Source organism: Candoia aspera, chromosome 2, assembly GCF_035149785.1.
Source record: "Candoia aspera isolate rCanAsp1 chromosome 2, rCanAsp1.hap2, whole genome shotgun sequence".
NCBI classification, from domain to species: Eukaryota; Metazoa; Chordata; class Lepidosauria; order Squamata; family Boidae; genus Candoia; species Candoia aspera.
This window is the reverse complement of record NC_086154.1, coordinates 151,036,948-151,061,451: the sequence shown is the minus strand read 5'-3', so window position 1 is coordinate 151,061,451 and position 24,504 is coordinate 151,036,948. Positions and strand designations below refer to the sequence as shown.

Sequence of the window (24,504 nt, the reverse complement as noted above, 5' to 3'; positions counted from 1 at the left end):
TTATGACTGGTCCTTGCACTTACAACTGCTGCAACATCCCAGGGTCACATGATCACCATTTGCAATCATTCCAGCCAGCTTCCAATAAGCAAAATCAATGGGGAACTGTGTGATTTGCTTAACAACCACGTGATTCACTTCATGACTGTTGATTCGCTTAACAACTGCTGCAAAAAATGCTGTAAAATCAGGTGCAGTCACATGATACCTCGCTTAATGACTGCACTGCTTAACAACAAATTTTCTGGTTCCAATTGTGATTGCACGGTAAGTCGAGGACTACTTGTATTTAGGCAACTGAATCTCAGTATTGTGCAATTGCAGCTGGCCTGAAGGCTGTAAAATATGGGAGCAGGGAACCTGGGACCTGTGCAGCCAACCTAGCATCCATGCCTCTGCCTTTCTCCAGGCAAGGCAGCAGCCTCAGACGAGCTGGGGCAGCACATCTCTACAGAGGAAGCTGTCTCTGATAATTGGAACTGAACTTTCTCTCAGGCTCAGCTTCTATCCTTGAACCTTTTGGGCTCAATTCCTAATAAATAAATGTATTAGACAGTGTCTCTCTTGGGGCCATCGTCTGATGACCTCAGCAGGAGCCTCGCCTTCCGTCAAATAGTCTCTCATTTGGCAGAAAGCTGCTAGGATATGCTGGGCTCCTGTTCGATTCCACGGGCAAAGAGATGGATGAGACTCCCGTGTACCCTACAGGGAGAGAAGATCAGAAAAAGCACTGATAGAACAGTGACCGCAGTATAATTTGCAAGATAAAGCTGGTCCCTCTTAGAAGAATCTTGTCAGAATCTTGTAATATCTTGGATACCTTCCAAATGGTATTTTCTCTAGGCCAGGGCTGCACAGCTTTTTTCAGGCCAAGTGTCACATTTGGCCTTTTTAGTGGTGTGCTGGAATCTGCATACTAAAAAAGTAGATAGGGCCAGGACAGCGACTCCACTTAATACGATCATTCTCCATGCATTAAAAAATGCCTTCCTCCTGTTACCTTAAACATTGCAGTCCAGTGGGCAAATTTGAGCCAGCATTTGCACTCTTTTAGGAAGCCACCCCTCCCCCATCTTTTGGGGAGCTCACTAGCCTGACCAGGCCTTCAGAGCTTTTCCCCCTCTTCTTCCGCCTCCCACCTACTGCTATTCATTACTGCTCAGCTCTCTTCAGTCCCATTCTGGGTTACTAGTTACTGCTGTGGTCCTTTTAGGGTTCCACTGAAGGAGTCCAAAACTTCGTACAAGTTCTTTCCATTAGTCCAAGTTGGCCCGCTGTGCTCCCTCCCCCTGTACCCTTGTGCTCAGCCCAGGAATCTTTGACCCAGCCCATCCAACCACCTACCGGATGGTGATGTCGGTGTGGCTCAAGGTCTCGCCATCGCAGGTCCAGCAGCTGACTGGTGGCCGTCCTTGGCATATTCCCCTACAGAGTACGTTCTGTGCTTGTGCATCTCGTTGTCCGTCCTCCCAGTTCCCCCCTTTGGAGGAGGTGAAGCGAACTGCCCGAACCCGGTACACTCTCACAAAAGGCAGGTCAAACTGTGGACAGAATTGCATCTCCTGAGCAGAAGCAGCTCCATGTCTCGAGCTTGGCGGGAGCTGCTAAGAACATCTTTGGTAACAGAGCAGAGGATAGCACCACTCGCAAGCCCCAGGACTTGGAGGTGGTCCCCCATGTAATGTTTAATTTGACAGGACAAAATAAAATAGTTGGGGAGAAACTTAACTAAATTTATTAATTGTAATTTAGTATGGTTTTTATCCACCCACCTAGTTTTTCTTAAAGTCAGACCTCTGAATATCACTCAAAAGCTAAGTGTGGCCCTCAGCAAGATGTGCAGTCTTTACTAGTGTCAGAAAGAGTCATGTTTGTGAGATGGGTGGCTCTATAAATGGAGAGAAGGAAAGGAAGGGAAAGGGAAAGGAACTCCAGAGATTCATCTACCCCAATTTTGCCCCCACTAACATCAGATTCCTAAGAGTCTTTATGACTGATATCCAGGACCTGCTGCAGAAAAATACATATTTTCTAGCTCTTCCTCTCTTCTAGAGAGTAAATAACAAAGTACTTTCTGTGCAACATTTCCTCAGGCAGGGAGCTAAGCAATACATAAGGTTTACATGTATAACAAGCTACAAGTAACATCGCACCAGCACGCTGTTCCACTAAAGTAGTCATGTTATTGAAACAAAGCAAAAGAGATTCATTTTCACCATCCCCTGGAAAGAGGCAAAGGAAGAGCCAAACACATGCTGGTGTTCGTGAAACGCTCTAAAATGCACACCTGGAAATTAATCATCCAATGAAGCAGGTCAAGTTGTTTACATATCTTGGCATTGTATTTCATGCCACAACCACATGTAGGCTACACATGGAAAACATAATCCAAAAAGCTCAAAGATCTGCCACAGCCAAAAGGCATTGTATATTCTTCCCCATGACACTCTATGGAAGTGAAAGTTGGACTTTAAAGAAGCAGAATAGGAAGAGCATTGATGCCTTCACTCTGGTACGGAGAAGACTCCTGAGAATACCACCGACAGCCAAGAAAACAGATTGATGGATCAACCCAGAGTTCTTACTCAAGGCACAAATAACCAGGCTCAGATTATCCTACTTCAGACACATTATGCGAAGACCCAGCTCTCTGGAAAAGGCTCTAATATTGGGGAAGATGGAAGGAAAGAGAAGAAGGGGACAGCCAGCAGCAAGGTGGATCGGGTTACAGTGGCAGTGGCAATGAGTACACCATTGGGAGACTTGAAAGAACAGGTTAGGGATAGATCGTTATGGAGAATATCTATCTGGCGGCTAGGAGTTGAAAATGACTTGATGGAATAATCAAAATATTCATGCCACATTTTGAGTATATTCAGCCCAAGTTCAGCATAATTATTTGGTGCACAGATAGGTCCATACAAGTCCTTTGTCCCCCTGGAAAGGATACAGATTAAGTTCCTCAGGATCCTATTCCAAGTCCTGTGTTGTGTCTCAAATGCAATTTTATATCATGAAGCTGGCATAGTAGGATTGAATCTAGTGCCTGGATACATACAGTACTTTCACATATTGGACTCAGCTACTCTCCCCAGCAGGTCTAACTCCTCAGATCCTTTCTGACAAATTTTTCTCCTTGACCATGGCGATATATAAAAAACTGGACCTTTGGGGTTTTTCCTTAACCTAAGTGTGCATGCTGGGGCGAGAACATACAGTAGAGGCAATCAAGCAATGTCTCAAGGACACTGATATTCAAACAGACTTGATGTCCCTCTCCAAAAATGTATTTCTAAGTAGCCTTTGCACACCCTACAGACCTGCTACGTGTTTAAATCAAATTACTGTTTCTAAACTAAGGAGGGCCCTAACCTTAGCATGGTTCAACACACTTCCATTGGCGGTTGTAGAGGAGGGACACAAAGGGATTCCATTTAAATCCAGATTCTGCCCATGTGGTGAAGATGTCACAGAAACCACCAAAGATGCCTTACCTTACTGTCCATTTTATGCCAACACTCACTGAGCTGCTAGTTCCACACCCAATTAAATACTGATCACTCTGATTAGTTCTGTTTAAACCTTCTACTCTCAGATTCAGATGAGTCTATTTCCTTAAGTGTGGGCAAATTCTGCTGTGTAAGATGCACAGCAGTTTGACAAATCTGGTTACCTAACTAGCTAATCAGTATCAATTTTACGTATCCAACTTTTTATGGACTAGTCATTGACTATAATAAAGATTCTGTTCAATCTCTGGGGAAGGCCGTCCCCAAATCTAGCTGCCCTTTCCACAAAAATCCAATGCCATGCATTTTTTTGACAATCAGTCCCACTAGAACCTGTGAGGTTTCAATCCGGATACAGCAAATGAGCCTTCCAGACAAAAAAAATTATGGTCAAAGGAATGGACAGCCTAAAAGGAGCTGGGAAGAGCTACTGGGCTGCAGTGGCCCAAAGAGAAGGCTGTCTACTGCAAGTGCTAAAGTGTGTTCATATCCCTCTCTGGGTATCCAGACTTCAAACTTCTACTCAGGAGTCAGGAGGAGTCTGGAGATTAATGTTCCAAAGCCATTAATAAATACCCCATAGCAGAACACACTTCCAAAAAGCCAGATCTTCAAGGCCATTTAAAGGATGGCAGGGTCAGGGGCAATTTGAACCCCAGAGGCTAGCATCACAACAGAGAAGGCACTCTGCCCATCAGATGGCACTACTTTAAAAATGAGATCTGGAACATGCCCACTCTGCCAGATCTTATGGATGGGCAGAAGCAATGGGAGAAAGGCAGTCCTTCAGATAACAAGGCTCCATGCCAAGAAGGGCTTTAAAAGTCAAAAACACCTTGAATTGCACCCAGATACTTACTGGTAACCAGTGCAACTCACACAGCAGAGGTGTTACATGGGTGTGCCAAGGTACCCTCAAAACTACCCATGCTGCTGCATTCCAGACTAGATGCAGCTTCCAAGTGGCCTTTGAGGGCAGTCCCATGTGGAACACACTGTAATAATCAATGTGACTAAGGCATGATTGACTGTGAGAAAGGAACAAAGCCCACAACCCCCAGCCGCAACTGCCACCTGCTCTTCCAGCAGGAGCTATGAACCCAGAGGACCTCCAAGTTGCACACTAATTCTATCTGGGGGAGTGGTACCCCATTCAGAAGTAAAGATGGAAAGTCCTTGATAGAGGAGAATTTGAAATGCATAGCTGCTCAGTTTTGTCAGGGCTGATTTTAAGTCTGTTCTTCCCCATCCGGACTAAGACCTCCACAGCATCACTTGGTTGGCCCAAGATCAGGATGTGCAACTGGATATAATCCGTATATAGATATTCTGGCCCTGTGCCAGCAGATGACCTTCCCCAGTAGCTTCATGTAGATCTCAAACTAGAGGGGCGAGAGCACTGAACCCATGACACCCCATATGTTAGGGGTGTCAGGCTCAACTCTCCCCCCATCAACCCTGACTGGAACTGGCCATGAAAAAAGGAGAAGAACCACTGAAACACCATGTCTCCCACTCCTAATACAGTTGGTCAAGAAGGGTATCATGGCCAGTGGTACTGAAGGCTGCTGAGAGGTCAGGGAGAATCAGAGCAATGGCACTACCACTGCTTTGCCAGGCGGGCTAGAATGCCAGCCCTCCCTCAGACCTGCTGTCCACCCACCCCTGCCAAAGCCCTCCCTCCTCAGTTCCTCCCACCTTCAGAATATGGAGCGAGAGGATTGGCAGTTCTGCCCTCCAATCGTCACAGGGCTCCATTCCAGAGCAGGAATAAATGTGCTTATTTTATCCTTTGTTCTCTTTGCATGCACATGTGCACAACCATAACTAAGCCACTCAGAGTCATTTGCTGAGATGGGTGGCTATAGAAATCGAATCAATCAATCAATCAATCAATCAATCACTATGAAGTCTTGAAATCCTGACTCCCTAGTCAATAGGGTAGCACCAGGGCCCCCTCCATACCTGGTCTGAGCAGTTGGTGTGCCGATTCAAATGCCGCAGGAAGGAGAACACGGAGCATTTGTGCACCAAAATGAGGTCGGCATTTCCATCAGCCAAGTGGGCACAAGGCGAGAGACCCTGGGGGCTCTTGGGACAGGCACTGCTCATGCAGGTCAGGTTGACTGCCAGGAAGCTGCCCTGAACACGCTGCCACTCACCACCTGGAGGGGAGAGAGAGGCTTATCTTCAGCATCTTCACCCAGGAAGCTCCTTAGCTAGTCAGGGCTCCCAGTTGTTCCCGACAACCTTCTGACGTTATTACTAAGAGAGAACAACTCTCTGTTACTACTTTTTGTCCACTACAAGGCTTTTCCAGGACCCAGCCCTCCCCCTTTTCTGAAATGAGGCTGCCGAACGACAAAGCCTATTAGCCCAGATCCAGCAGTTCCGGTCTGAGACTGCCAAAAGCGCAGGCAGAGGATTTGCTGCCCGGTATTTTATTCCTGCAGAAATGTGGGCTCTCAGGACACTCCCTCTTCTACCCACCCTTAAGAAAGAAAGCAAAGCAGCCCAGACGGGTTGGGTTTCCCGCTGTTTGCAAAACAGAGGCATTGAAAATAGAAACCACTTGCCAGGCACATTCTTTTTAGTTTGCTTTTCCAGGAGAGAGATCTCGAGGAAGCAGGCAGTCAAGGAAGCATGAGACCGACTGCATGGCAAGCAGTCAGGGGATAGCAGACAAAGATGCCCCATAATAACCTTTCCAAATGCACTAATTGGATTTCTATTTATCACTTCAAGCAGTCTGGATCTATTAGCTGTGTAAACATTACAACCTTATAAAACAGGCTGCTATTATTACTATTACTAGTATTATTATCATTCTTCCATGTTATATATGGGAATCCTGAATCTAGGAGACTGGAGCCTGCTTAAGATCACCCAGCAAGCTGGCAGCCAAGGTGAAATTAGAACAAAGATTTCTACTTCAACCGTTCCTCTTTTTCCGGGGTAAATTTTGCTGGGCAGAGGTGGGGTAGTGAAGGCCACACTTCTTTAAAACACTTTTTTTCTTTTTCGGCTACATGGGCATGACAATAATGCAATACTGTACCACTAAAGCAGGAATTGGCAGGTTTTTCTGCCCCCCTTTCATGTTTTTTAAGTAAAAGGAGTACAGTTAGCCTATTACGGAATGCCCATACCTATTTTATTTAAAAAATAAAATCATCTCACTGTAATTGGGCAATTTGCAGATGTATTCTGGCAATATAACCTAGGGAGTGGGAGGGGGAAAAGGAAGGGATTCAGGGACCAGGGCATCCACCCAAACTGCCCCCCGAGGCAGGCTTCTGTGCTTTAATTAATTAACGATCGCAGGGTAGCCCTGCGTGCACAGGAGCCGCTTCCATCTCAGCCACGTGGGGCCTGCCTATGACAAAGGCCGGCCAGCTTCAGACAAGTAAGACTACTTCCTTAACTCAAATTTGGCCAACCTAACAAGACATAGGCTGGAAGTGTAATCAGACCTGTGCATGTATATACAGTAGCTTGCTTTTTAAAAAAATTGCTAGTAAAAGCACATTCCGTGACAAGAAATGACTGGATTATGTGTAGATGTTGTCTCTCTCATCCATCACTCCAGCCTGGCTTGTCAGATCTGAGTCGTCATTGCCCAGGCAATTATACAGAGAACTGGTGCAGCCAAATGGACTGTAAAACTGGAGTGTGAGTCCATCTGAAGTCCATAAGGTCCATGACCTAGGGCAAGGCACATTCCCTTGGCCCCAGGCTAGCCCCAGTATGGAGGGGGTGGGGGTTGTGAGATAGTAATGCTTGCTTACCTTATAGGCTTCTTGTCACAAGGGTTAGTAAGATTAATTTTCAGTGTCAGTCTTCTGCAGTTAAAAAAGAAAAATGTCCTCTGGTGCGCTTACCTGCCTGCTTCGTGAGTTCTGAACATTTTCCTTCCTTGCTTTCACCCACAAGGTTTTTGCTAGACTCAGAACAGACCATGCAGCTGGAAAGGAGAGCTTGTGTTACAATTCGATCCTATGTAATTCCCCACTCGGTCCTCCTAATGTCTTGGAGCCCAATTTTCTTGATTCCTAGCCAGCTGGGAATCATGGGAGCTATAATCCAAAATATTAGACAAATCAGAGAAGGCTGCTCTACCCCTTCTGCGGCCGTGTTCCTGGCAACCCCACTGCTGCGGTTTCCCATCAACGTACCCTGACCGGCAGCGTGACTGATCCCGCGGATTGGTCTCCTCTGATGCAGCTAACTGGAATTCCACAGTGCCTTCATAGCTGCGGTTTCTTAGCACTGCTTTGGCTCCTGAAAGAGAAAACAACTGAAGGTGGGGTTTGGGCTGGGTGTGTATATACACACACACATACACACTCGCATGCACGCTCCACCCCCCCCCCACCACTACTAGCAGAAAATTCACAGAAGGTTTGGGCTCTTTTGTTTTTAATGGCTTTTGTTTAATTCTGAAATACTGTAAGCGAGTTTTAAGGAGAATAGGTGCGGTGTTGCTGAATCCCTGTGGAGGATACAGAGAAAGGCTGGTAATTTGTCATATCACAGGAGAGTGGTTTTGGAGGAATCTGGCAACTGACACAGAAATCACAGCTGTTGTCACAATGAACAGTTTCTGTGTCTTTCCAGAAAGACTGGTGGGGGGGAGCTAAAGTTATATCACATACATGATCATGTTTTCTCATGAAAACACCACTGCTTAAGTAGCATCATGCATATTTTCAAAAATACTTCAATAACTCCTGAGAATTGGAATTTAAAACTGGCCGGGCATGGAGGAGTGCTCTCTTACTATGGCCCCTGAGCCTGGATTTCTTTCATGCCTGTCAAGAACAATTTCATTTTATGGATCTGTGTTTTCCTTGCGTGTTTTCCCTCCCCCAGCTCGCTTCATCCAGCGAATCACAAATGGTTTCTTCTTCTGCTGAAATATACCTGCAAAGGTGTAGCGCGCTGGCCCCATCCAACGGTGCTTCTCACTGGTGCTCACTACATCACCATAGAAACCGTAACCGACTAGGGAGACTGAGTAGCGTAAAAGCTTCCCATTATGCCAAATGCTGCAGACATCTAGGGGCTGGCTGTCCCCTAGGAAGGAAAAAAAAGATGGCATTGAAAAGAGACCAGACAGAAAATGCCCCGCTTTCCCACCCCATTCTAGGTGTGGGGCTGGTATCTGTAGGCCCACAGCCTTTCCCCAAGAAAGATAAATGTTCTCAAACATGAATGCTGTGACCCAAGCAGGCGTGAATTTTTTTGTTGGAAGGACAGACCACTGATGAGTCACACCATTTTCAACCTGTAGGTTTACTTCCAAACCTAGCTTTCCAAAATTCCCTACTCAGGGAAATTTGAAGGACCCATGCTCTCAACAGCCACAGATGGGTAGTGCATGCTGGCTAAGCACCTATAATGATGTGCAGAGCAGAGGTAACAGGGTTGTTTGTTCCCACAGTTGCAAAGCAGACACAATCTGTAGAACCTGGAGTAGAAACAGAAGACATCCTATCACTCGGCGGCTGAAAAGTAGTTCTCAAGGCTGTCTGCTTCCCCCAGACCCTTGGATTAAACTTTTAGCCATTACTTCCCAGCCCTTAGAGAAAGCATCAGGTCTTAACCGAGGGAAGCTATGGGCCTCACCTGCAGGAATGATGCCAATGCGAAGTCTTGGGGGCAGAAGCTCTGCCTCAAAGTCCTCCTTGAGCTTCCTTGCCTTTTGCTGGGTTCGGTCAATCAAGGCGTGCATCAGTTCATTGAACGTGCCGTCGCCTCCCACGCTCACCAGCCTGGGGTGGGGGGGAGGTAGATAGGCCAGGTTAGTCAGGCTCTGAAGCAACTGCCTTTATGGACCTTCCCTAGGCAGATGGGGGAGATTCCCTTATTTCCACCCCCACTTCCATGAGGGACAAGGATGCTGCCACGGCTGCTAACGTAACACTGAGTGGCACGGAGCGAGAATATCCTATGGGATTGCTCATGACCCCTTAATATTGTGGGTAGAATTAAGTGGCAAAAGAGTTCATGACAGAAGCTACTTTTCTGGGCATAGAGAGCTCTGATGGGGAGCAACATTCAGCCAAGCCAGCTCTCAGACCTTTTATTTTTCAACCATGTATTATTACCTACGCTCTTTTATCTCTTTTTCATAATAAAATGCCAAGCAGTTCACAGGACACTGATGAGACCCCAAACGGCTCAGCGTCAGATTCATGCCAGAAGGAGTTTCTAAAAATTCCATACATCGCTTCCTAATTGTAGCCAGAACTGGACATATTGGGGGAAATTCTGCTCTTGCAAAATGCATGATGTACACATTTTTTATATTTCAATAACAGTACTTCTTTTTTTTCAGATCTCAAAATTCTTTTGACAGGGTTTAGCTGCTATATTTAAATATTGTATTTGAGACTTCAACTCAGTCCTTGCAAGACAGAGCGCCTTTGGGTTTTTGCCCCCCACCCCAGGGTCTGGGATTATGTCATCTCTGACTCTGGATGGGGTTGCGCTTCCCTGGACTGGGCTGGTGTACAACTTGGAGGTCCTCCCTGACTCATGGCTCCTGCTCAATCAGGTGGCAGCCATGACTAGGTGGGGCTTTTTACCCAGGTGCTGGGGTAGAGTGAGGGTGTCTTGGGTTGGTTGTTGGGGCACCCTAAGGGGCCTTTGGTTTTATTTTATTTTACAGTTTTGTTTTTACGTTTATAACAAACCATACATGAATGACATAAGAGAACCTGGAATTGATGGAATGCTACTGGGATTTTATTGCTGTTGTGAGCTGCCCAGAGTTGTGTATTAAGATGGGTGGCCATACAAATCTAATAAATAAATGAATAAATAAATAATTTAAAACCTTTGTGTAATAGCCTTCAGAATTTTAAAAAATATATATAATTTTAATTTGCAGAGAAGGCCAGAAGCATTCTTGTTGTAGAGCCATTTAGGAACAAGAACTGATCTTAAATCAAATATCTAACGTTCATAACATTTAACCACATCTATGAAAGCATTTTCCTCACTATTTTATTGTTCAAAAATCTGTTTTTATCCCAGTTATGGTAGAATCAAGTATTAAATCTGGTTGTGTAATCTACCTGTGAATGAATTAATGAATTACAGCGTTTGGAATTAACTAGAAATTTTCTCCATGGTTGGATTGCCAGACAAACCTGGAACAAGAGAACCAGATTAGATTCCCTCCCTTCTTCTGTATTTGAACCATCGGAAGATGAATCTGGTTTGTAGCCCTTGTTCTGTGGGACTCCCGATGTCTGCTTGGAGCAGATTATTTGGCTTCCAAAGAATAGTTTTTGCCAACTTGGTGCCCTCCTAATGTAATCCTGTGCTGGGAGATTCTGGGTATTGAGTCCCAGGATAAGTGGAGAGCAACAGGTTGGGGAAGATGCCATGGAGTGAACTGAATGGATGGCTCAGATTCAGCTAGAGGCCTGAATGTCCTCAGAAAGCAGGGACTATGGTTCCAGTGAGCACCATGACAGACTAGATGTTCCTCTCACAGCAGGATGGTGTTTTTGAGAGAAATCGGCAGCTGGATGCAGGATCCTGGCCTCTGATATCTTATATTATCTGATGTGATATTACCAGAGAAGGGGAGATCTTGAGATATGGCCCCTCCTTCTGAGTAAACGCAGGAATTGAGGTTTCACAGTCCGCTTCTGAGTTGAGTGGCTGGGAGTTGAGGGAGGAAGCATCTTTGCTCACAGTCATCAATGCAGCCCTTTTTAAGGACATAAAGCTCGACTGAGCCTCATTTCTTAATCACTTTTTTTTTAACTGCCTTGGAAATATTAAGATCCTTCAGAAGGCAAGTTATACAGTATTCATTGGGGGAGTTGCCCTCTCCCTGGATAAAGAATTTTTCAATAAGATTTTAAAGTTTTGGGGGAAAAAATTATAAGAAGTTTATTAAAGTTTTGGAAAAAAGTTAAAATACAAATTACAGAAAAGCTTAAGTAGAGTTAAAATATTATTTTTTTGATTAAGCAACAAAAGGGTGCTTAGAGTATTGATTTTGGAAAACTAACAATGGATTAAGGGTCCATATGGATTTGGAATTTTAATTTTGAAATTATTAGAAGAATTCTCCCCCTGGATTTCAAATCAAATAGAATACTTCTGGGAAATAGTGATTGTTGGGGGGGCGTTTCAGAGAGAATAGGATAATGGGACTTTGAAGATTTGACACTAGAGGGAGCTAGAGGATAATAAATTTGTCTCATCAATAAAGAATGGAGCAACAAATTTTCATATTTTTTAACATTGATCTTCCAAATTACTTGATATGATAGACAGAGGGTATTTTAATGAAGTTACAGAAGAAGAACAAGCCACACTGGAGAAGTCTGAAACTAATCTGAATGTGGATTTAAATACAACAGCAATGAAGGATATGGAGAAAGATATACTGGATACCCAAACGAAACTGGTTGATGTTTCATTGCTTAAAGGGGATGTACAATTATTAAAACAGAAAAGGGATTTGGGTAACTTTCTCTTACTTGATGTACAAAAGAGTTCTGTTAAAGCTTTGCAAGACTCTTGGGACAAAAAACGATGAACAGAAATCACTCTCTGGGAGATTAAAATAGATAATTATATCTGGTATCCCTTACTGGACTTTTGTTGATAAGGAACGGATGGCGATTTTGTTTTTAGTTAAGAGATGAGTAAAGGGGTGAAGAGAGCTTATGTTGTATTAAGAGATGGTGATAAGCTACTGAAATTTTTTATACTTGCTGGGATGAAGAGGGAAGCTATTTCTCCCCCCCCCCTTTTTTTTTCTTTTTTCACACTGTTTTTCTTTTTTTTTTCTTTTTATATTTTTGTAGTCTGTATTAGTTTTTATCCTTTCTATTTGTAATCTTTGATAAAATTATCTGGAAAATAAACAAGAAAGCAGGGAATACAGATGCAGGCAAACGAAGTCAAAAATACTTACCCATCAAAGTCACAGAGATCTTGCTGTAGGATGTAGTCACGAGCCTCATTCGCATGGCGGGTCTCTGAGATGGAGAGAGGAAGAAAGCAGGAGACTCAGACAAACGACTAAGCAACCGGGGAGGCTAGAAGCCACTGGGGATAAAAGATGTCACAATCAGAAGGAAAGGGAGAGTGATGGAAGAAGACAACAGGACTCACCCACAGCCTGGGCATGGATCCCAGCCAGGGCAAACAAGGGAGCCACCTGCCCTTGATAGATCTCCATTGCTTGCCTACGTCCCCCCACTGGATTGATGAAGACAAGGAGACTCTTGGGCCGTGTAACACCTGAAGCACAAGGAAGGGAAAGGTAAATATCTGCAGGATGAGATCAAAACTCCATCTAATCCAGCATCTGGATTCTCTTGGTAGTCAATCACTACCTCAAGCATGCATGAAGAAAAAGCCTCCCTTTGTTCTCTCTCTATAGCTGGTATTCAGAAAAACACTGCTTCAGAACAAGGAGGATCCAATTAGGTGTCATACTGTGTCAGGGGTAAAGGTTTAGGGCAAAGTCTCCTTCAGGTTGCAGAGTCTGCTTGGCAACAGTGCAGAAGTGGCTTGCCATTGCTTTCTTCCAGAATCTAGTCTTCAGCCCTGGTATTTGTGGTAGTCTCCCATCCACCTATTAACCAGGCTCAGCCTGACTTAGCTTCCCAGCCTGAACAAGGTCAGGCAGTTGCCTTCTGCAGGGTAAAACTTCATTTAACACCAACTCAAGACTTATTTTCAGTGATGTTCAAAAGAAAAAAAGATACAAATGGGCTTTGAGCACGCACTATACAAAGCACCTTTCCCTTACTGCTGACTAAGAGCAATTCATTTCATTTCCTGATCTGGTCTGCCTTGAAGGGCTGACATTGCCCCACTTGCAATTAAGAGAGGTTCCCTGGTTCCCTTCTTGGAAACCATACCCCACCCACTTATATGCTGCCTGTCTCTGCCATGGCAGCCATGCCTTGTCTTCTGAGATCAAGAAAGGCATCTCTTCGCAGCTCTACTACTTCCCATCTGCTCCTGACTTCAGCTTGGCTAGGAACTGACCATGATGATGAATCCAGGTCTGAAGGGCACAGACCCAGCGTGTTGCCAGCTGAGACATGGATGGGGCAGTGAACTCCAGCACCCCGAGGTTCCAATACTCTCCTTTTTCCCGCTGTATAAAAAAAACTAGAAAGAAAGGGAGAAAGGGAGAAAGGGCAGGGAGCAGAACATTAGAGTGATTGCTAGAGGATTTATGAGTAAGATCCAACAGAGTGATTGCTCTGGACATTACGAGCCAATTTTGCATGTGAAATTATGCACATGTATTTACACATGCATGCAAACATCTTGAAGAATTGTACTATTATTAATCTGAGTTCTTCGATTTATATCCTGCCTTTTCACCAGGAGCTCAAAGTGGTATGCAAAGCACTCATCAATTTACGGTCATAGACCAGCATATACAAAACACTCATTTCTCCAATTTTCCCCCAACAGCAATTCTATAGGGTAGACTGGGCTGCAAAAAGTTCAAAGTCACCCAGCAAACTTCAGGTTACACTGGCTCTAAGTCTGAATTCCTACTTCCTGAATTTCCTGGTTACAATTTAAGGAAAGGTGATGATGACAGTATTAGCTGAGTTCATACAACTCTTAAGCCCAAAGTAATGAACCACAATTACTATGTTTGCATAATGTGATGTGCCCCCAAAGAGAAACCGTATTATAGCTTAAGGTGATGGCCTAGTTCATACAACACACTAAGAATAACTGGGTTCCCACAACACACTGTGCCTTCAATATCTAAGGCTGAGAAACAGGTGGTAAAAAAATCTGCAACCAAACAAAACTGTTCACAGTTGTAACCCATCTGCCTCAGATTTCATTTTTTTTTTATTTGACTTTAGTGACCCACATTCTGAATAATAATACCCAGCTACCTGGATGCTATAAACCTGCCTGCTTGGATCCATCTTGCTCACCTGTGAAAGAGTTTTCATTCTCAGTAGATTCCCAAACCTCCTTACTGGCTGTTCCAAGCCTCACAGCAACCATCTCCTGGGTGGGAATGCAGAATCCTGGGTCTGGAAGGGAGAGAAGAAACTTGCTAATTTTTATTGATTGAATTTATATCCTACCTTTCTGCTTCTTCAACAGCTGTGTGTGTATGTGGGTTGGTATGTGTATGTACACACATTTGTTGTGTATATGTGTGTGTTGTGTGTGTGTGTGTAAATATATGTGTAACATTAATACAGTTAAAATCAGAATTAAAATTAAACATTAAAAGCTTGGCAGAAGAGATGATAATAGTTCTCAGAAGCCTTGATAAAAGCTTCCTTTAGTCTGAGGCAGGGGCATAAGGATCAAAATCCATGTATTTGTCTTCTCTTCTTGACATGGTCCCACAGCTGACAGCTTTCCAATAGCACACCGGCATGAAAATTGTCACCATCTGTCTTTCAACTGCTCACTCACGAGTGCTTCCTTGCTGGCTGGTGATTGGTAGAAAATAATTACTTGGGGGAGGATTCATTCCTTTCATCATTAGACAGAGGTTCAGAGAATGTTTGTCAGTGGGGAGGCTACCATTCAGAGCTAGCTTCAGGTTTAGGGGATTTGGAGGCAAGGAACCCTGATGGATTCTTTACCAATGTTCTTGCTCATTCTCTTTCCCCCCTGGCTCCCATTTGCAGCCCCTAAAAGGAGAAGACAGGATACTTGGAGATTATTTCTCATTTGCCTTGTCGCATATCTAGCAAGTTCAGGGAAGGAGAGCCACGAACCCAGGGGCTCCAGGGTCTGATGGTGAGGCCATCACTGAATTGCAGACCTCAGCATGAGCCCAACAAAGTTGATCCAAAGATCTTCAAAAGTTCAGAAGTGTAACTTCTTTGTCTTTGCCTTATACCCTGAGATTTAATCCCTTCGCAATGGACCTCAAGGAGGCTAAAACCTTAAGAGTTGAGATCTAGCAATCCTTTCTATCAAAGGTAGTCCTCAACTTACGACCAAATTCCATCACTTAGCAATGTGGTCATAAAGCAAGATGTCACTTAGCAACCACAAACCCGGCATTCCCCATTGCCATCATTAAACAAGAATTGTGGCTCGTTAAGACCTACCCCAATCCAAGCCATTCTAAGCTTGGTCCCTCCCAGCCCTGAGCTTAAGATACCTTACCTAAGGTAAGGGACTGCCTCCAACTCCCCTGACCCTCATATCTCTCCCCCATCTCTGCCATTTTGGCTGCCCTGCACCCTGCCTTGTCAGGCGGCAAGCAGCCCCAGAACTGCAGAGCTCTGGGGCTGCTTGCTGCTCTGAGGCTCAGGGGCTTCTTGGTGCCCCAAGAAGCTCCTGAGCTGCAGAATCGTAAGCAGCCCCAGAGCCATGCAGTTCTGGGGCTGCTTGCAACCCCATGAGGCAAGGTGCAGGGCAGCCAAAAGGGCAGAGATGCGGGGGAAGATAGGCGGGTGGAAGGAGCTGAAGTGTCCCTGTGGTTGTAAGTGTGGGTGGGCTGCCAAGCGCCTGAATTTTGATCACGTGACCAGGGGCACTGCAACAGCCATAACTTTGGGGACCAGTCGTAAGTCCATTTTTTCAGCACCGTTGTAACTTTGAATAATCGCTGACCATATGGTTGTAAGTTGAGGACTACCTATAGTTACCTCTGTGTGACAGGAATTTCATAAATGGAATGGAAGGGTCCCATAGAATCAGAGCACCTCTGTACCTCCAGGGATTCATTCTGAAGATCACACATGCACTGATTCTGAATTTTCCTTGGGCAGAGTCAGATTCCTGTTTCATACCTTTCCCCAATTCTTTGATCAAGCCCTGCTGCCTCATACTTTATCACTGCTTTTTTGAGGGCCCCAATTTCACACACAGCACTTCTGCTCTGTGTCAAAAAGAAATGTTTTAGACCACTTCATGATCAAGTGCTCTAAATTCCAGACTTCCACAAAATACGCATCCCTTCTGTCAGAAGACAGTTTTTTCTCCCAAAAGAATCTGTCAGAACCAGAGAATGCCGTGGACAGCGCCTCCTCCCCATCACATTTTTTTTGCAACTGAGTTCATATTACAGAAAATAGGATAACTGGCATGCCATTTCTAAGAATTTAACTTCTTCCCATTCCAGCAGCTGGCCAAATGAATGAAAATTCTGGTCAGGCCAGTCATATTCTGCTTTTAAGTCAATGCCTATCAGGCAAAAAATCAACTGGACTTTCACAGATCATTAGGACTACAATGGCTTGACTCAGAGGGCCTCAACTTGAAGAACCTGTTCCGGCATCCGCATTTCTTTGCTGGAGGGAAATTGCTGTGATGGAAACTGCAGAATATGTGCTACATCTTTGTGAAATCCAACCCCCATCCCCAGCCAGTAAAAGAACTTTGAAACACATCTCTTCTAAAGTTCTTTAAAAAAAAAATCTCTTCCACCTTCTCTCTTACCCCTCTGCATCTGGGCATTGGTGCCAGCCTCAAGGGAAGTATTTGCAAACACACATGCTTTGAATTAACTTGGGTCCAGCCTGAAGTGCCAGGGGACCTTGGGCCTGGGTGGTGACCCATGACAACGCTTTTATCATTATTTTCTGCAAAAAGACCAAGCAAAGGACAAGAAGCTGGAGTCGGAAGCCTCTTGGCCCTCAAAGCCAAGATGAGCTGAGAGAAGAGTTGTGATAACTACTAACATGGCCTATTTTTTAATATAAGCATAAGCAAATTAATGGCTAAGGGCTGTGGATGGGGAGTTATCAAAATGGCTCTTCCATGCACTCACAATGGGAGGCTGGAGACAAAAAAAATGGCGGTGCCTCTAGCATCCATCCTGTGCTTTTTCTGAGCCTCCTAAGAACATGTTGTGAGTGGTTGTTCTCCATTCAAAGAATCCAATATTTCATGATATTTTTCTTTCTTTTTACTAAAATACCATTCTATTAAGGCTAAAAGAATCTTCCATGGCACAGTATATAATTACAGTTGACCTCACATTCACGCAATCATGTCATTGACCATTTCTGTACTGAGGCTCATAAAGGAATTTTGTACTAAGTCTGTCCAAGACACACAGCCTACAGTTAAGAGGCCAACTAAGCTTTCCTTCTCAAAGAGCTGATATAACATATTCCCATGTTTGAGTTTTATACTTCCCTAGCCTTCTTACTTATTAATTAATATCTCATATTTGACAGAAAGTTATGAAATTTTAGATAGCATCATTTTAATTTCAAAATTTAAAATATTCTTAAGCATCTTTGTCATTTTTTTAGATATATGTTAAATGAAACTATAGTTCTCAGTTTCGGGAATATCTGTGCATTGCTACCTTCCAAAAAGTTGGGCCAGCTAGAAAATACAGGAGGGAAAAGAAGGTAGACACTAATCCAACAACAACCAATGGCTGGACGCAGCATCTCAAGCATGAATAGAAAATAACATATTGCATAAAAGGCCAAAGTGTTTCAGATACGATGCTGAGCACCTAAAGATGTCAATTAGAAGACACTAGTTAGAACACACAAATGGTTTTATAGCTGTAACCTCTGACATATTTACTGCCTTTTCTTGTTTTATTGATCTAGTGTTATCCGATGCCAGGCAAAACAGAGACAGGGAATGTGGGTTCTCCTTTGTCAAGCTAGCTGTTAGCTCTGTCTTCGCAGAATGCAACTTTGTGTTAGGCTTGGCCTGAATAAGCAGGGCCTTTTTACTTCAGAAATGCTGTACATTTAGTTCACTACTATTTTGAGTTGTGCAAGTGATGTTTCCTCTGTCACGATGTGTTGCTCTAACAGGACTGCTGGCAGCCTGCTGACAACAGGCTGAAGCATCTGAGAGAAGAAGGATGGTTAAGTCTTCTTTTATAGTTGTAATCTATGGAGACTCTCACAGAATGTGGGGAGGACACTCAAACGAGGGACAGTGTTGAAGTGAGCTCATGAGGGAGGATAAATGGAGGAAAGTGGTCCTCCAAAGTTCTAGGCTATTTAGAGAACATACGTAGAAAGTAAGCCCTTAAATTATTCTTGTCTAGGAATGAATATTCCTTACTGCATGGTACAAATGCAAATAGAAATTACAAATGTTCTAAAAATTGTGTATTTTTCTCAGCAAGGGGCAAACCACCTCCTCCTTCAAGACAAGTAAAATATGAACTTTCCTTAAAGTGGTATTAGCCACTCTAGCCACCTCCCATTTTTCCAACAAGTCAGAATCAGTCCCCCCTCCACCAACATTTTCTTTGTCTACCTTTGTTCATTTAATGTCAAGCCCTTTGAAGCAGGCAAATTAAGGAAGCAAAAACCCCTTGGATGTCTGGAATGAACTTTATTGCTATTAGGATAATGTAATAAAATCTTGAAAGCATGCCAAAGCAATTCTCCAACTTAGTGTGATTAAGATGGATTGGGACTCTTGTTTTCACATTTCCCCCCTCTAAGGAACTAAGTGTTTTTTTTTTCTTTAATGGTCCAATTCTCTCCTGTTCCCAGGATCTGTTAGACATTCCACCTCATTTGAAGACACAATTATTCAAATAAAGAATTCTCCAGAATACCATAAAGCAATCAAACATCACAATTCAGATACAAGGTTATGAGAACTAGAAGTCAGATGCCCAGGCTTGATAACAGACTAGTGAAAAAGGACTTGAAATAGTAATTGACTGCAAATAACACACAAGCTAAGCTGCATCAAGAGAAGTGTAGTTTTTGAATCACGCAAAGTTTCACTTTCTTCTGTGTTGGTCAGACCCCTTCTTGAGTACTATGTCCAATTCTGGGCAGCAGGACTAGAACTTCAGAGAGCAATGAGGGTGATCAGGAGGCTAGAAAACTAGGTGTTATGGAGACCGAATGGAAGGAGTTGGGAATGTTTCATTTTAGCACTCCTCAAGTATCTCAAAGGATATCACACAGCGTCCTCCGTTGTTCCACAGTGCAGGACACAAAATAATGAATTTAAGGTACAGGAAGGCAGATTCCATTAAAAAAAAAAAAAAGAGCTTCTAGCAATAAGATTATTTGACAGTAGAACCAATTACCAAAGAGTTAGTGGGCTCTTCTACATTGGATGTATTCAAGAGAAGCTAGTCACCACCCGTCTGGGATGCTTTAATTTAGATTAATTTATTTTAGATTCCTGCGCTAAACATGGGGGCTGGACATAATGATCTAAAAGGTGCCTCCCAATTTATGAACCTAGTATTCATATAAAAAAGATTGTATCAGCCATGATCCTTGGTCTCTCCACTGCTTGATGCTAATTTAGCATTTAAAAAGTGTAGAAATTAGTGGAGAAGTGAAGTTCATAAGTTTCAAGGATTCACATGTTGAACCTTTCCAAGAGCTCTCTGTGATAACTGAACGTCTCCAGATAAAATTGGATGATAATGTAGCACTGAATTTTTCCATCCCTCAGTTCTGCAGGATTCAACCCTACCTCATTCAGCTCTGTTGTCACTCAACAAAATTCCTCATCAATTTAATATCACTTGGTTCAAATGTGTGTTTGTGGGGGGAGGGAACAGTACATTTCAGCTTAAAGGAAATTCTAATTTCTTGCTGGAGGGCCAGAAGGGCAGTCAGGCTAAGAAGAGCCGGCTGCTCCTCATTAGGTCTGCTAAATTATCTCTTATTTCTACTACTGAAGACCGCCCTATTGACTCTAGAAATGGAGAAATACTAATGCCAGGAGGCAGGGATGACCCTTAGCGCTGGCCAGTCTGTAATAATCTGGAGCAGCAACTTTTGCAGGACTCTCTTGCGTTGTTCCTTACATGGGAGCAAGGTTGGTACAAAGGTAGAAAACAGGGAAAGAAAAAAGGGTCCAAAGAATCTTTTAAAGAACAAAAAATTGCAGATGTATTCACATGCCAGTTTTTTAATCTCTATCCTAAAGTCTTTCCCAGATTTGGGGCGTAAATGCTTAGCCCTTGCAGAAAGTTGATCTGTCCTATTACCCTAAACTCTCACCCTTAAGTCCCTTCATTCATCAATGCCTCCCTTTCCAGATTAGGCTAGAGTTCCAGAAGAACTGAGGCAGGATGCCCATCATGCTGGGTACCTCATTCTTCCTGATGGTTCCAAAGTACAAGATACCCCATACAGTACATTTTTAATTCCTTCCAACGCGGTTTAACTAGCCCATCAAAGTTTGGCCAGTCCCACCTGGACACTTTTTCCCCAGAATGCCACTGCCTCAGCCAGTTCACATGGGAGCTCTCTGTTGTTTGGGAACCATTTTGTTGTTGTTGTGAAAAATGCATCTCCCCTACTTTGGGTCTTCTGTGAAGTCATTCTTCTCCACATGCCTTGTAAACTTAAATTTTCCAGAACAAATTTTTCTGCCTTTGACCTGCTCTGAGTAGGCCTCATGTATTTCATTTTTCATACATATCTACTCAACCAAATACATGATGTAAAGCTAGACATGATCATGATACCATGACATTATGTAGCATTACAAGCTAGTGACAATATCCTGGCCTTCATTAAATAATGTGATTATACATGGTTAACTTAGTTATACAGTACATGAATTATACCTTTCCTGAATTAAATAGTTTGTATAAATATTTATTTTATTTATATCCCCACCTTTAATTCAGGAGGTCAAGGCAAAGTGCATTCACTCTCCTCACTATTTTCCCCAAAACAACAATCCCATGAGACCAGCTGGCCCAAAGTCCCCCAGCGAAGTTCTGTGGCAGAGGGGAGATTAGAATCTGGGTCTCCCAAGTCCTAGTCCAACATCTTAACCTCTAGAACCGGACCACGTGTCTTTATAGACATGGCTGCCAAAGCAGACACCATATTTAGGTTACAGTAATAATTCCTCCAGTCAGCTACACTACGTCTCATATCTCAGAGATATATTCTATCAGCCATTCAGCAATATTCCTCTCACTTCTTTATCATTTGCATGTAGCAGTGATATTTTAAGACCATCTTCCCTCACTCTGTGCTCCTGGTATGTTTGGGGTTGCAGCCAATGGTCTTCTGGGCTGAGTGTGATGGGAATCATGGTTTAAAACACTGGAATGCAGAAATGAAACATATCAATTTCCCCACCCAGATATAAAGCCTAAGGCATGCAATAGGTCCTTACTCTGCCATGGCTCTCATTTGCATGCATTGTTATCAAAACAATATATGCCAGTTTTTTCAGGAGGTGGTATGGACTGAAGTGTTGGGATCAAGACTGTGATTAACTAAGGAGAACCAGGTGGTGCAGAAGTTTCTCTTCCCAAAGCCACATATTGTTTAAATTCTGCAGCTCACTTCACCCCATAAGTAACCAACTGGTTTCTGTGCCAAACCAGAAGAAAAGTCCATTGCTGTAACTGACTTCACCCATTGCACTAAAACATAAGGCAGCTTGTTCAGTTTGGTCTCAGTCTGATTTGCGAACCCAGGGTTTTCTGCGAACCTGGCCACCCTCCCATGCTCAGCAAACCATGGATTTGAATGCATCTGAAATCTTAAATATACTACATACAATCCTAAGTATTCCTATCTTACTCTGAAATTTTAGCACACCAGAAAGGACCACAGAGGGGCATCTATTGGGGAAGAAAGCAGATGGGCACGCAACACATACAGATGGCTCAACCAGATTTACTCCTCTATAAAATAAAAGCCAGGGGCACAGCCTTTCCTCTCAGGCCTCACTGAAATTAAACTACACCACACTGACCATTATAAGCTCAGACAGACCTGATTTTTCAGAGGTGTTTATTCACAGATAGTGCTAAGACAGGATGTTGTTGATCGGACCAGAGTCTACTCATAAGCCATAATGGTAAGGTTCAAATACCTTGCCAAGCCAAAGAAAACAAACCACATTGTGGCTTAGCATTATAGGCAAAAGAGGCCATTATTATTAGTTTACTTTTGGTCAAAGATGAAAACCAACAAAACCCAATATGCATATACCCCCACCCCTTTGAGTTCATATACCTTCGATGTTCAGCCAAGATAATCATTACCTGCAGGAAGGAAATTATTTTACAGCTGAGTGGATATTTTTACCTTGTTGATCTGCTGAGTCAGGAAAAACATTAACCAAGACTGACAACTTCAGGGCACAGTCCTTAGCTAGGCCCAGGTACTACAATTAACAATACTTATGAGCATTCCTAGCTCAGGCTGCCTCTCTCTCTAGGTCACGGGTCTGTTTTAGTCAAGAAGCTTCCATGGAATAAACTGGAGAGCTGCCAGGCTAGGACAAAACAGGTTGAAATGGACTGGGTACCAGTTTCTCCTCCCTATGACAAAGGGACAATTAAAAACAAAGAGGTCCAAAGCAGACGTTCAGTTTGAGGGAGTCTGTCCCAACTTTGTTTCTGCCAGATGTTTAGATTACAACTCTCTTTATTCCCCTCCATACTAAGAATCATAGGGTCATCTTGGTGCTCTGAATGCAATTCCTACATTGGCTTTGGCCAACAACAAGGGTTGATGCACAAAACATCTGGCATATATTCTTGTTGGCTGGCACACCTAACCCCCCAAACTCAAGGTGCATTTTTGGGTCCACTGAGGAGCAAGAATCACAAGTACCAGAAATCTGGAGCACCTTGATGGGGCTGTGGATTTGGATTGCCTATAGAGGCCCCGGATTATTTCAACCCTACCTTTTACTGGCATTGCTTTGCTAGAACAAGATACAGCCACTCTTTCTACCTTCTCTCCACCCTGGCCTTCAGCTATGTTGTTCTGAACCACCCCCATATTGTACACACTTATTGAACTACAACTCCCCTCCAGCCAAAATGGGGTGGGAGCTGTACTTCAGTATCTCTGAAGATGCCAGGTGTGGGAAGGCTGATCCCTTCAGAAGATGCAGGAAAGAAGGAAAGCGAGAATAACTCGTACAGGAAAAGGCACCTTCCAAAGGCTACAAACTGGGACGGGGTTGAGACCAGTGTTCCCCCACTCCATCGGCGGTAGCCCCCGTTCCCAGGTCACCCACCCACCCCGCATTAAAGGATCTGGCTACCGCGGGGGCGCACACACCACCCCGCTTCCGCCGATTCGGGACGCGAGAAAAGAGCGGAGAGACTCACCGCTCGCCCGGCTTACGAGCTCCGGAGTGCCCAGCAGGAACTCGCCGCCCGGCGGCAGAGACACCAAAACCCGGCCGCGTGGAGTGCGCAGCGGGCAGCGCAGGAAAGTTTCTCCCATGGCCCGGATTCCGAAAGGACGGTGGCCGGATCGGAGGGTCGCGCTCCGTTTGTAACGCAGAATCGAGAGATGGGTCTTTCTTCGCTCTCAGCTCCTTCCCGCCGAGCGCTTTTGCTTACCTCAGGTTTAGCTCTCCGCCTCCCCAAGGCGGAGAAACCCCCAGGAACCCGCCCCGCTTGTAGCTGGCATTGCGATCCGCTTTCTTCCCGCCCTTGCCCCTGCTATGCCCCGAGGAGAGCCTGCCTAATGTACACCCCAACCTGTCCCCTTTTTCAGCAAGGAAGCGTATTGGGGTGGGCGCCCACTGGATGGCATAATATCACTAAAGTTCAAGACAAACTTTCAGTTATGGACCTTTCTTGGTGCTGTAAACTCACAAAGACGAAATTCAGGGTTCAGACAAAACTGTTAGGGGCAGGGTGCTTTCCTTAGAGGAAGAGCATCCCAAAGATATATTTGCCTCATTAGATCACCCAGAGCATTGCAGGATTTGTTTCCATGTAAGTGTGCAAAGAATTTTTGCCTTGAGATTTTAATCAGACAGTTGTGACTGACTGAAGACCAAAGCTGAGATTGAAAGTAAGTCCCTGTTGAGAGGAACAAAGGGGGGAAAACTACGCCATGTCAAAGGCATCTCCTAGCTGGGATACTCAAGATTCTCAACTCAGAGGTGGGAAACCTGAGCTTTTGCTCAAGCAGCTGAACTCTTAGTATCCTCCAGTGTAAATCTGGTGTCTGGATGCCAGAAAGTTGTACCTCAGCAACATTTGGCAGTCCATAGTAGTCGCACCTCTATTTTAACTAGGGATATAGGGAAATTCTGT

At 44.1% G+C, this 24,504-nt stretch overlaps 1 protein-coding gene across 1 annotated transcript; it reads right to left on the bottom strand.

The window, feature by feature from the left end:
* Window positions 1-128: 128 nt before the first annotated feature.
* LOC134490915 (ceramide kinase-like) lies at window positions 129-23,763 on the bottom strand. The gene is made up of 13 exons (XM_063294291.1): window positions 23,563-23,763; window positions 14,465-14,566; window positions 13,542-13,667; window positions 12,657-12,785; window positions 12,457-12,520; window positions 9,138-9,283; window positions 8,905-8,979; window positions 8,433-8,585; window positions 7,685-7,790; window positions 7,391-7,473; window positions 5,475-5,674; window positions 1,345-1,541; window positions 129-702 (listed from the first exon to the last, which is right to left on the bottom strand). The coding sequence occupies exons 1-13, from the start codon at window positions 23,678-23,680 to the stop codon at window positions 639-641; spliced, it is 1,563 nt and encodes a 520-aa protein (XP_063150361.1). The 5' UTR covers window positions 23,681-23,763; the 3' UTR covers window positions 129-638.
* Between the last annotated feature and the right edge of the window lie 741 nt (window positions 23,764-24,504).